This window comes from Tachypleus tridentatus, chromosome 2, assembly GCF_004210375.1.
Source record: "Tachypleus tridentatus isolate NWPU-2018 chromosome 2, ASM421037v1, whole genome shotgun sequence".
NCBI lineage: Eukaryota > Metazoa > Arthropoda > Merostomata > Xiphosura > Limulidae > Tachypleus > Tachypleus tridentatus.
Genome location: NC_134826.1, coordinates 97973387 through 97987641, shown reverse-complemented (window position 1 = coordinate 97987641; position 14255 = coordinate 97973387). Strand labels below are relative to the sequence as shown.

Below are 14255 nucleotides of genomic sequence, written 5' to 3'. Positions count from 1 at the left end.
CTCATTACCTGAGTGCAGAACATAAAATAATAGCATTTTTTTAAAACATTTCTTTTCCATAGCCTTAAACTTAGTTTAAAGGGATAATTGGCACAATTGGGCATGATGCTATGCTGTAACAAGTAGAACTGCAATTTCTCTGACTCCAGGCCTGTGGACCATGATCACTGTTGAACTTAGGTCTATTGTAAAAAATAGATGAAAATAAAGTGCAAACTTTATTATAGAGTCACTGAAAATCTTCTGTTTACCTGGTACTGACAGGTAATTGGGCAAATGTCTAGAGGACAAAGAAACTGTTTACTTTTCAACTGCTGCATGAATTTAATTTATAAAATCAACAACAAAGTGGTGTTATGTAAATACAGTAAGTGTATAATGTTAAGAAACATTAAATTATGATGATGGTACATACACAAGAGGCACATGTGAAATAACATTGTCTTGTGTATGTGTAGGTTTGTATTTATTCCAAAAGTGATACGTGACAGCTACGTTATGAAATTATTTGGTTTATGAATCATTATTTAGAGCTTTTTAATAAATAACTAAAGGGAAAGGAGATGCTTTACAACCATGATGAGAGTCTCAGATTTTGTGAAGAAACCTGTTTTTGTAAATAATAATTTGATATATATGAAAGTCACCAAGTTAGCCTGTGGTGACAATTTAGAATCAAGAGCTTAATTGTGTTTGGCAGGAAAACATTTAGGGAAATTTTAATTTACAACTTATGCTAGTATAAAGTACTTGAACTTTATTAGTATTAAGGATAACATGCTAACAAAGACACCAACCATAAATGTTATGTAGAGCTTTCACTTCATCTTGTAGAATATTAAAAACCTGTCTAACTAAAGATACCTACATCTATTACAGCAAAATAAAATAAGGTAAAGAGAACATATTTATAATCAATGTTTATTACACTAAAAAAATGAAATATTCATAACCTACAGTTTTTTCATTGCTTCTGACTTATGAGATTTAAAAATATATTTTCAACACACTTAATGTATTAGTATATATATTTTGTTAAATGAAAGTTTAAATTCTTAGTTAATTTTGTTTTGTTTTTGTTAACTGTAAAATAAGAAGTCTAAGAATTTCATTTACTGTATAGGGTAGAGAAGGTGTATTACTTGAATACATTCCAAGTAATGAAAAGCTTCAGCTTTATTTTGGTTTAGTTTCTTGATCAGTTACATTCCTGATGTAAATAGCATCTGGTGGAATTTCTTTGACGTCTTCCTGTTCATACAAAAAAGAGGATGAAATGGCTAAGACAGTGCCATCAGTACTGAATGAAAGTGAAGATATGCTGGTGGGATACCGGTGAAACTGGCACAACCTTTTTTTGTTAAAACCATCCCAAATGTTGACATAACCATCTGAACCTCCAGTAGCAAAGGTGTTGTAAACATTATGAAAACTAATGGCATTTACTGGGTAGATGTATTCCATACCACTACTATCCTTAATTCTGTGGCATTTAAAAGCATATTTCTTCTTCTGAACATCTGGACTAGGATCAAGGTACTCAACTGCCACTCTTCCTGTAAAAAGCAAATGTAGAAAAATTTTGTGAGAATTACAGTAACTGACAAAAAATGAAGAGGAAAAAAAAACAGTTAAAAAGTGGCAGCCTTATAAAAATATATAATTCAAATTTGTTGTTAAATCAAACTATTGGGTTGAGGAATAATTCGTGAGTGTTTTTTCAAGTTAAAAAAATATATTCATAAATGAAACGCTTTCGCAAAATATTTCATGTCATTTGGTAGATAATTTTTTGCTCTAATAGATGGTGTGTTTGATTTTCATATGTCTTTAATTTTTGCTTTCATTTTCAGCTCATTAAATGGAATGTCAAGTGGACAAAATCGAGCATTTTCGACACCATCTGCTTTTCGCATTTAATTTCTTGCAATTTCATTTAAAACAATGCATACTATATACCTAGGTATTACATGAAATAACGTATCATAATAAATGTTTTGGGTGTAATGTGTTCATGCATTGAAGTATTGTATAGTCTTGCATGTAATGCTTGAATGAAATTATTTAAAAACGCTCACGAATTATTCCTCAACCTAACATAATGGAGCTAACTAAGGGGGGATGTCAAGTAAACATAATTTTAAGGGACCTATTGATCCATTTAAGCTCTCCATCTTATAAATTTAAAGTACAACTATTTATTTTTGTATGTAATAAGGAAGCAAAACCCTCAAAGTTAACCTTTATCTAACCTACATGAAAGCCAGTGTGTATGTTACATCACAGCACAATGCTTGATTTCTCGAAACAGGAGAAGTCATAAAATCCCAAAAGCATTTATTCAGATGGAATAGTTCAGTTACAGCCTGCCTATTACAGTTTTACTAATGAGTGTAGAAGGAGGGGACATAAGTTGGAGGGGTGGTGCTGTAAAAACCTTAAGTGTAGTGAGTGTTGGTACAGTAAGCCTGAAGTAAAGATGTAGTGTGCATCACCTAGCTTAGAGTAAAAACAATTTTAAACTTAAATCATTTCTAAATTAATCTATTTTTCTGTTACATCAACGACATTTTAAATTAAAAAAACAAAACTAACTAATGGAGATTCTAAATTAAGAAACCAACAAATGTTTTCCCAGTTTTGTTTATATATTTTTAGTGCATAGCCTAACAATGATATCAGGTTATACTTTTGTTGGTACTTGTTCAATATTCAAGATCTTACAAAAACAATTGTGGCAAGTAGCTCACATATCTGATTCTTGATGTCCTTTAAAACCCTCAGGGAAATATTATCTGGTTAAATCTTCATTATTAAAAGCTGTAAAAAAGCAGAATTTAATAACCTAGCCATTGCATAATCATCAGATATGAGCCTTACTTTATCATCACTTCAAGGTCTTATTGTCATCCTAACCCTTAAATCTACTTATAGAAATACAAACTGTTAATTTTATATTTTTAGCCAACTTAATTTCCTGTTTGACCAACTTTTTGATCTTTTAAATCTCCCATCATACCAGTCAATTGAAATGTCTTAAATCTGCGATACTTTTCTTTAACTGTTATACCCTTTGTAAGTCAACCTGGTTTTTTACTTGCACCACAAGAAAGCTTTTGATAAAGTGCCATACAAAAGAATAGATGTAAAAAATCAGATCACTGAGGGACAGGGAAAGAAAAATTGACTGTATTCAGGGTAGCTGGACAGGAGAAAGCAAAAGGTTGATATTAATGGACGAGTCAAATTAGATCCTTATTATTAGTAGAGTACCTCAGAGGTCAATGCTTGGGCTTTTGGTTTTTTTAGTTACATTAATGGTATTGATACTGGTAAGGGCATAATTAGTTATTTTTGCTGACAAAATTATATTCTTGGGTATTTGTAACTGTATGGAATATGCTGAGGTATTACTGAAAGATCTGCATAACTTGGTAAGTCAGACAAATACTTGGGCAAACTACCTCTAACTTACTTAGTGCTGTTAATGCATTTCAGTTATCACAGTTTATGACACATGTGAACCCACTCATTAACATGACTGAAGAATAGGATCTGAAGCAATTAACACATCACTCCATTGCTAGCATTAAAACTAACAGATGTTTAGAAAAAAAATTATGGATGTACTGACTACTAGTTAAGGGTAATTATATGTTTATACATATCATTAGTCAGGTCTCATTTGAATTATTATCTAAGGTTTGGTCCCTTACCTTAGAAAGGTTACTGTTTTATTGGAAAGGGTTCACAGGTAGGCTTCCTAGATTGTTTCCAGGGATGGAAGGGTTGTCTTACAAGGATAGGGAATAAAAAAAGGGTAAAAGGTGATCTTGTAGAAGTTTATATGGTTATGTAGGGGAACATGGTTATGTTTGATTGTGTTTTATACTAGGACTCAAGTTTAGTTTAAGTTTGGGTGAAGATAGGCTAAGATCCTATAGTGAAGGTACTCTTTATTTTTCTTATAGGATGCTTTAGCTAGTGGAGGCTGGAACCTTATAAAATGTTTAAAAGAAAATCAATGAATTCCTGAAAAATAAATGGCAGGTTTATTATTTCTATATTCACTGCCTTTGGTGGGTATGCAAGGAGAACCTTAAAGAAGGTAGTGGTTCCTTATTGCTTATGTTTTATACTGTGTTTGTCGACAAAATTACACATAATGACAAACATAAATAGAATTACTATATGGCTGCCAAGTTTACTGTGTTGCACCATCAGCACAAAAACTTTTCATAAAAATTTATGTAACAAAACTGGTCCAATACTGTACTACTTTTACGACACAAAATATTAAAAAAAATACCTTGGTTTTGTGTTTTTCAACTTTGCACAAAGCTACATTAGGCTATCTGCACTAGCCATCCCTAATTTAGCAATGTAAGACTAGAGGAAAGGCAGCTAGTCATTACCACCCACTGCCAACACTTGGGCTACTCTTTTACCAATGAATAGTGGGATTAACCATCACATGTAATGCCCTCATGGCTGAAAGGGAAAGCACGTTTGGTGTGTCAGGGATTCGAACATGCGACCCCAGGATTACAAGTCGAGTACCTTATCCATCTGGTCATGCTGGGCTAAATACCTTGGAGATGATATTTTATTTATTGACAATCAGATAAACTGACAATGATTCAAGGAAGCAACTATACAGAATTTTAATTTTACCTTTACTATAATTTAATTAAGCTCTAACATATACAACAGTACTGCTACAAATATCAATTTGGATTGTCCAAACTAATAAATATATTTAAATTTGATAAATCTTACACCAACAAATAAATGTATGACTTCATAAGCCACTATATTATTTAGTAGTATAGCCACATATTTACTTATTGTAAAACAACATTTACAGATATAATAAAAGAAAAATTACTACATAGGTTTAAAACTTTCTTCTAAACTACTTATGCCACAAAGCACTTGCTTGTCCATGATTTTGTTGGTTACAGGGAACCTAATAATGTGCAAGTTATAAGAAAAAGAAATTCAACAAAATAATTTCTATATTCCAATTAATGCCAGTAAGTGAGATCACTTGTTTTAACAAGTGACTTCACTCATCCATGTTTTTGACATTTTTTTTTTACAGTATGCTACAGCAGAGAAAAACAATAAATTACTTAATATGATGTTAATTATGGATTCAACCAGTGGTGTATAGTGCAAATAACAAGTTTGTAATTTAACGTTTTATACTATCCAGGTATTATTTATTTTAAAAAGGAAACATCTAAAACGTTAATTAAAAGTGTAGTTTATGCTGTCACATGATATGCTAGTGATTACAGTTTTCAACATTTAACGAGATTTTTTTTTACAAGAAATTGTGAGTAGCTAAAGTAGATTGTCATTTTAGACAAAGTCTATAAAACACATATTTCATGACCATTTGGAAGTGTTTCTCATAGGAAACAAATTATTTTCTTAAACTACTCTTTGTTAATGTAATACCAATTAATTTAGCATAAAATCTTAGCTAATAATTCTTATTTCAATAGCATGTAAGTTTTAAGAAAACCAAGAAAACTATTGAGGGAAATTCCAGAAAGAGTTTAAAGGTATGTACATATTTCTATTTGCTAATTTTAAACATTATATTGTATTGTACGGTGGTGATAATATATTTAGTGATATACTAGAGAAAATGGAAAAACTTTTGATGTTCATTTATGAGATTCTAGAGATTATGTAAATGAAATGTGAAAACTGTAAGATAAATAGTAGTATTTTTATATGTAATTTAAAAGTCACCTTGAAGGTGAATTACCCAGATTCCGAGTGCAAATAAAAACATGAAATAAAAAAAATAGTATAAAAAATACCTATTTTCTGAAACTGCATGCTATTAGGAACAATCTGGTTAAATGTCAAACAATTTCATCCATAATTTTATTTTTATAAAGAACTTTTACAAGAGTTACATAACCTACTTATAATGTGAGTAGATTGTCGTCATAGGATTAATTTAAAGCTTATATAACATGAAAATTTGATTTATTAACTACATTTTTATGCAAAGTTAATTTGTATATATTCATACAAAAATAGTTTAAACTTGTAAATTTACTTGTGCAAAAGTGTGTGGCATGTTTACTCTGACTTACCTATAGGAAAGGGTTAAGGTACTGGAGTAACTCAAGCTTTATAAGTAAGCCTAATAAGCATTAAAACAAATTCTGTTCACATGCAGAAGAAAGCATATCAAGTACTTATGTGCTTAGCCTTTTGAATATTCTATAATAACATTAGCTCTATAAAGTTTACACCCTATATAGCTGTAATTAAAGTGCACATATCCACATTCATAAAATAGTAAAAAATTTAACTGTGTTTTTTCTGTCAACTGAATATTGGCAATTAAAATCTTTTTATATTACTACCCCATAAGTTGAAGATAAAAGTACCCTTTATAAGAACTTATGAGTCAAAGTAAAAAAGAATGTAATTACATGTTAAACCATACATGCTATATCCAGTGTCAATGTGATCTTTAACCTAATACCAGAGCTCATCATGCCAGTTGGGATACAATAAATATAGCAGTGGTTATGAATGCTGAAGGCCCTTGATTATTCACTAAAGCTGTATACCAAAATTTTTTATTTCAACAAACTGCTACATAAGACAACAAGGTCAATCACCAAGTAAACAACTTGATTGCATATTTAATACTATGATTATACACACAACACTCGCTACATGCTATAACATCTAATACAAAACTGTGACAAGTGGGCATAACAACAGGAGTCTGATTTTCTATTTTACAGCTCTGTAACCAAATAAGGTTGGAGACTATAAAAACTATGCTATACTTGAGTAATAACAGTATCATAATGAGTAATTTATGTCAAATTTTGTACTTCTCAGAGGGGTAGTAAATAAATTAGAGGGAATACTTTGAGAGCAAGTGTCACAATTCTCATACTAAGAGAAGTTAAGAATTTAAAAAAATATTGCCTTATAAACCCTTTCACGGTGGGTTCTGTATAACATACGAGTTTGTATACACATTTGTACACATTAACTATTTATAACTTTTGACACAACACAAGCATCTTCACAAAATTTGGTAGATGTTTTATATACAGGGTGTTCAGAAAGTCACTGTGCACTTATATATTTATTAACAGACATGTTTCAATATAGAATACAGGAGGTAAATATGAATGACAATTATAAACAATGTTGAAAGTGACCCCCATTGGCATCAATACAGGCTTGGATCCTTCTTATTTTGTTTCTAAACACCACTATCGGTTGCTGGCTTGAAATAGACTGAATGATTATTGTTATCGCTGCTTTCAAAACTGCACAGTGACTTTCTGAACACCCTCTATTTATTATACTAATTTTCCAGTCACAACTGCCTTGCCTTATAGAGGTTGCATTGAAGCTGTGCACATGCATTAATGTTACTGAATCCAATAGCATAAATATGACCTTTAGTCTTTATAAAGTGACCCATTCTTGGCTGTGTTTTAGCAAACTAATGTTTTGTAATATACAGTCATATTTCAATTATTATATATTATATATGTACATAGATTATTACTATTTAGAAGTTAGTTATTAAACTTATTTTTCTTAAAATGTAGAACAGTAAATGAAGTAAAGCAAACAATTATCTCTTCTAACCATGACCTTTGAGTTGCTGTTTATCAGTGTCAGTTGATTATTCACATGTTATATACTGAAGTGTACATAAAGTTACAAGTATCCACTGTTAAGGAGGGTACAAGTGATTTCTGTTCTTCATCCTCCTCAACTTTTTTGATATTACAGACAAAACATGTAGCACCTATCACTTCTGTTTCTTGGCATTCTTTCCTCTTATCTTTTTACAAAAGAATAGCTTTTCCAAGTCAACATACTGAGGGCAATAATTAAGTTTGACAGAAGACAAGTTAAAGAGTCAATTGGGAAATTTTAACACTCCTACGAAAAGTGGGGCCTAATAGGCCCCAGAGCAACTTGAAAGGTTATTAATATTAGGCTAATAATTTTGTATTTAAATGAAATTGCCATTTAAATCCATTAATGAATGGATTAACGAGATTCCCACTGTCCCTATCTACTATCTAGCGAAACCACAGCCAGGGGAACGGGCTTGGAGAAATCAGGACTAGAAACGTCTTTTCGTAGGAGTGTTAACAAATAAAAAACACGATTTCTAAGCTTTCAGTAGTTCTTTAAATTTATTTTTATGAAGTCCCAACAACAAGATAAGAGGAAAAATTAGTGGTACCAAGATAGTGAGGATCTCTATGTTATGATACATGTAGCAATATTTTTGTAAACAACAGAAACTCTGGTCTACTTAAATTTTCACTACCTATTCAGTTTATTCAAATTGTTAAAGTTTACTAGCCTCATATTAGCAGACTACTACTAATTTTGAGCCCATCACAACACGAGCAGCAAATAATTATGATAAAGCAAAGAAAATACTTGATCAAATGATTGGCAAATATAATGACAAACCAAACAAATGTTTAAAATTTATATATAAACATATATTAAGTATTTAAAATATGTAATAAAACTAAAAACTTCAACTTACCTTCAATGGAGCTCAGAACATATCCTTGTTTATTAGGAAAACAGCGAATGCAGCGAGTTTGGTACTTCAAACTGGACTCTCTGCGTTGTTGAACATAGCCCATGTTCCTCAAATCCCATACTAAAACTCTTCTTCCTGCAGTTCCAACAATTAGTTTCTGTCCACAAACTGCCATGGTGTATACCTACAGTTTTTAAATCATGATTATATCAATGAAACATTTAATACAAGATATGTCAGGAGACATATGATTACTGGACATTTATATGTTGAATGTTCTGATGAAGTGTATGAACAAATAAATCAGTTAAAAGTAGCAGATTCTCTACCTGTCACACATTTTCTTTACATGTTACTGGTCCACTGTGTACTACATATCTTTATCTTTATATCAAATACAGTATCATGTTTTAGCCTTACACCTTAAAGATAAAATGTATGTACGAATGGAAAGCTCCACGACCACATTTACTTCTCTTTACACTCTAATACAAAAAAATAATTTTGATATTACATTCAAATCTAGATGAAAACCTGTTACTATTTTGTGAAAATGTTAAAACATATCAAAAGTAGAAGCAAATCATAAGAAACATAAGTTCTCATGTTTTAAGTTTTCAAAAAACTTAAAACCCTAAAATTGATTAAAATTGTCTGTTGTAATACAAAGCTGCATAATGGGTTATTTGTGCTCTATCCAATTTAATACAGGGTATCGAACCACAGATTTTAGTGTGTAATTTGTAAAATTATTTTCATAGACAAAATTGCAAAGATGTTTTTATCTTCAAAATAATAACATGCAAGGAGATTTTAATAACATGACATGCTATTTTGTTATTTGTACAGTTAACAGGTTAGTCATTATAGTAGTTAAAATAGTTGTGTATGATATATATTAAATTAAAACTTTGAGTTACTTCAGAGATGTAAATTTGTTTGTTTGGAACTTTGAAAAAAAAAAATACACAAGGGCTATCTGCACCAGCCATACCTAATTTATCAGTGAAGCATCAAAAGCAATTTAATTGTTCTACATATTTCTGGATTTGGAACAACATATTAACAGCCATACCTAATTTATCAGTGAAGCATCAAAAGCAATTTAATTGTTCTACATATTTCTGGATTTGGAACAACATATTAACAGATTTTATTTATCACATATACACATTTTCTATGCAAGATCTTCATTTATATCTTTAAACAAAAAACAAATTTATGGAAAGATTAACTTAAGCTTAGAAACATTGAATTATAATTGTCTTTCTTTTATGCCCTCTTTCTAGAGTGACCTAGAAGCTATAATGAACAGTACTAACTTTATTATTTGATCTCAGTTAACATCTTCCCTAATTGAGAATGTATTTTCAGTATACTCACTTCTATAAACAGATAGCTACTTTCAAAGTCATACTTCATACTTTCTGCCTAAAATACTTGCATGTAACCAGCCTTGTGAAAAATTCACCTAAAATGCATGAACTTGTGCTACTGCATGATGATGTATCATGAAGCAAAGCTCAATTAGGAATGTAACACATCTTGTGTAAATGCTCAATCTACATTCAAACATGAATATCCTCAATCTTTAGAAGGTAAGAAATAAAACTGCACTAGGAAAGTGGGGAGGATGGGTGAGAACATAGTACAGAGGTGAATATCTACTGGAAATACATTTTCAGCTAGGGAATAGGTTAACTTCCAATACAGAAATAGCTAGAACCTCATATTGAAGTGATGGAGAGACCGATGTGAAATTTACCTAGATGTGCTCCCTTATAAAAAACATCTGAAGGAAGCCCACTGAGTGCAATACTCTATGCCAGTGGTTCCATAGGGGGTACAACTGTAGAAAACAGCATTTCATCTCATCCAGTGTACACTCTTTGCCAATGTTCAGATATATGAGGTAAAAAGCCAAAATTATATCACTAAGATGGGCAGAATAGGTACAAAATCTTCTCAATACTTTCACATAAGCTATCAAACAGCCAATATGTGCACAAAGATTGGAGCTTGTTCTGACTGTATCTTGTGTGCACATGCCATCTCAATAATCTGTCTCAATGTGTTAAGGTCATACACTTAGATGCATTTGAAATAGATATTGACATATGATTGGTCAACAAAGTTTACACTCTTTGCCCATCTCATGTATGATAAGTTTATTACAGTGTGAGATGAGGTACTGTTAATTGGCTGTTCAGCTTCAATTTTAAGTTTCAAATTAGGAGTGCTTCCTTATTCCTTAATGAATATTCATCAAAGTTTATTATTTAGAAGAGTTCAATTTTAAGCTTCTTACTACAATCTTTGCTTAAAGCAAGCCTCAACATATCATGGTCATCAAGTTGCTATGGTAACTAAGAATGTCATCATGGAGCCTGGTATTTTCACTCATTTTATTCATGCATATGGATATATGAATGTGCCATACAGAACTCAAATCTAGAACAGTTCCATATTCTTTAAAGTTTAAACTATTTTCTCATTTGTTGGGTCCAAAATTAAACTTTGTTTCTAGGATTTTATTGACAGATCCAGCAATTCATGTTTTTTTTTCACAAATGAAATGCTGTGGTTGCACAACACATTAATAATTTCACAGCATTTTATTTTTCTTCTTTCTCTTAATTCAACCAATCAGTACACGTGTTTAGACTGAGATGGGACCAAAAGCATTTAGTTCAGTGGTTGTTGACAGGACATGATCATTAGCATGCATTAGTTGTGAAAGTAAATGAACATAGCCTCCACTTCCTAAAACAAACAGTAGTGAAGTTAGGTTAGGAACACCAAAAGGCCTTTGTTGTTGTACAGTGTTGTAATTATCGGTAGATTGGATCTATTCTAAAACAGCCTGCTGAGCCTATCAATACTGCATTTTCATTCATTGGAACCCACCTTAGTTATACTTACATAATAATATTTAATAATGAACACTTTGTTGTATAATGTAACACTGTGTGTCTTGTACTATAACTACACAAATGACTCAAAATATATTCCATAACTTTTCTGTATTGGCCTGGCTCCTTGATCTGAAAATATCTGTAGAAACCAGGGTTAGATGGTTTTAAGTTCTAGAATTCTTGAAAATGGTGTTTTGCACACGCTGCTTAACTCTGGTAGCTGTAGGCACAGCTACATTGAGTCAATAATCTACTGTGGGAGTAGGGCATGAGAATGATACACCACAGTTAGATATTAAATAACATCTGCTCTTCCATCAGAAATTAAGAGTTCATGCCACTGCAGAATTAGAAAATATGATAAACAGAAACATATATAAAAGATCAGTATTGATATACCTGTCTAAATTATACTTGGAGATTGTGACTTATCAAATGAAATGGAGTGGTCTACATTACATTCCAGAAACACCCCTGCCTCACTTTTCACCACAGAGGGACCCTATTTTAGCCCCATTGGTTATATCCCAGTTGGTGAGGATTCTCAATCAGCAACTGACATATGCCCAAGACATTATTTGGCTTGTTAAAACCAAATCAGTGGCTGTAATGCAGTGTAATTACACACACCAGTACAAGATAACAGATGCCATTGCACCATAACTGTGGACATTACAATGAACATAGAATGAAATTAAATATCAATTAGACACGGTAGAGGCACTAATGGTACACACACAGAAAACTATTCACATGTCAATAAAAACTGTGAGTTAAGTTATAAAATGTTGAAAACTGTATGACTATATTTCTTAGTTAATTAGTATTTCTTAAAAGAGGAAAAGTAATTTTGGACTACATTATACAATGAATTAAAAAGAAATTAAAATCCCCATAAATATTAACAAGATATACTATCATACACATACATGTATATATAAACAAATACTTCAAATGCTGTTAATTACATTAATTATCAATAGGTGATTAAATCAGCACTAAAAAAAAAATAATGAATCTATCATGAAATAAGCAGTAAAACTGCAACTGTCAGTCCTCATTATCAACTTGATGTCATAACAGATAAACTAGGACTGGCAATGGCATTATACTATAATGCTTATTTTATATGTATGTCTACACTATAAACATATTAACTCTCACTACAAAGCTTGGTCCCAGTTACTGACCTCATAACCATTTTGTGCTTGTTATAATTTTCATATTATAACTTTTAATACACTATGTGCACCTTCATAAAATTTGCCAGACCTTTAGTAAACATTTATAAGCCTGTTGTATGCAAAAAATAAGATTTTTCAATTAAATATTTTTACTAATGATCTGACTGTGAATACAAGAAGTATTTATGTATACTAGTATGTGTTAAATGATTTTCATGTTAATATTAAATATACTTTTCTCATCTGAGAAACCTCAAATTTTATTTGGATAATCTAAAACTGCTTAAATAAATTTCAAGCATTTTTAGTAAACCTTTATATACTCTTCAAAAAAAGAAATGCAAAAGGCAAAATTTGAGACAAATTGTTAACAAGTTTATTCCAGGTAGTTCTGTATGACATGTGTGAAACTTTGCACATTCACTGCTGAACATCCAAAGTCTGCAAAGGCGAAGTCCACGCTCACTAGTTGAAGTTTAACATCACTCAACGTCAATAACGAGTATGCCCCCCTGTGAGCATCAATAACTGCTTGGCATCTCCTGCCCATGGAAGCGATGAGATGACGAATCACATCCTGTGGAATGACTGTCCACTCAGCCTGCAAAGCTGCTGCAAGCTGAGGTAGAGTCTGCGGTTGAGGTTGTCGCCGTCGCAGACATTGGTCCAACTCGTCCCAAAAGATGTTCGATGGGGTTTAAATCTGGTGATCTGGAAGGCCAGGGAAGAACGTTGATGTTGTGGTGTCTCAAGAAGACAGTGGTGAGTTGGGCTGTGTGAGGACGGGCGTTGTGATGTTGAAAAACGTCGTTGACGTTCACCATGATGGGTTGCACATGGGGCCTAAGAATCTCGTCGATGGTTGCGTACGGTCTGATCGGAAATCCTACGCAGCCCTGGTATGGTTGAGGCAGTAGACGTCGCAGTGGTGGCCCTATCCCAAAGGTGACGTAACCGGATGTAGCGATCTTGTCGCGGCGTGGTCACACGAGGTCTGCCAGATCGTGGGCGGTCACGAGTTGATCCATGTTGTTGGTGACGATTCCATAGCCTTGTGATGGTGCTTGGGTGGACATTCACAGTTCTGGCAACATCTGATCGAGATTCGCCTGCTTCCAAGCGACCAATGGCGTTGTTGCGTTGTGCTTCAGTCAGTCTTGGCGTAACTGTATTGCGTGTCGGTGGCTTAACACTGAGCTATGGAAACCGAGAACCCGTCACTTTTATAGGGATTTTGCACATGTTGCACTTGCAGATCTCTCAAACAAATTTATTGGACACAAATGCGTTTTGGCGAAAAATCCAATGTTTTCCTCCGTTTTCAAAGTGCACAACTTTTATTGTCATTTTGGTCTGACAATCAGTGCCTTAACACGTGTAACATCACATACTCTGAGCTTGTAATGTTATTACATATATTTCTCTTTAAAATAAAAAAAATATCCCTTTTGGGTTTCTTTTTTTGAAGAGTATATTTTATCTGTTATTTTCTGAACCCTAACTTTATACAAGGTTATTCAATTTAGCTAGCCTCACAAATACAAAAAGAAATAAATCTGAATTACCATTTTTTTTCTT

At 32.3% G+C, this 14255-nt stretch overlaps 1 protein-coding gene across 4 annotated transcripts in view; it reads right to left on the bottom strand.

Annotated features, from left to right (window-relative positions):
• Positions 1 to 905: 905 nt before the first annotated feature.
• Bub3 (mitotic checkpoint protein Bub3) overlaps positions 906 to 14255 on the bottom strand; it is a 39654-nt gene continuing 26304 nt past the window's right edge. For all 4 annotated transcript variants that reach the window (XM_076489747.1, XM_076489745.1, XM_076489749.1 and 1 more), the window contains exons 5-6: positions 8579 to 8762; positions 906 to 1556 (exon numbers count right to left, since the gene is read on the bottom strand). In XM_076489747.1, the coding sequence (XP_076345862.1) occupies positions 1177 to 1556; positions 8579 to 8762 (564 nt within the window). In that variant the 3' untranslated portion in view covers positions 906 to 1176. The remainder of the gene's footprint in view (positions 1557 to 8578; positions 8763 to 14255) is intronic.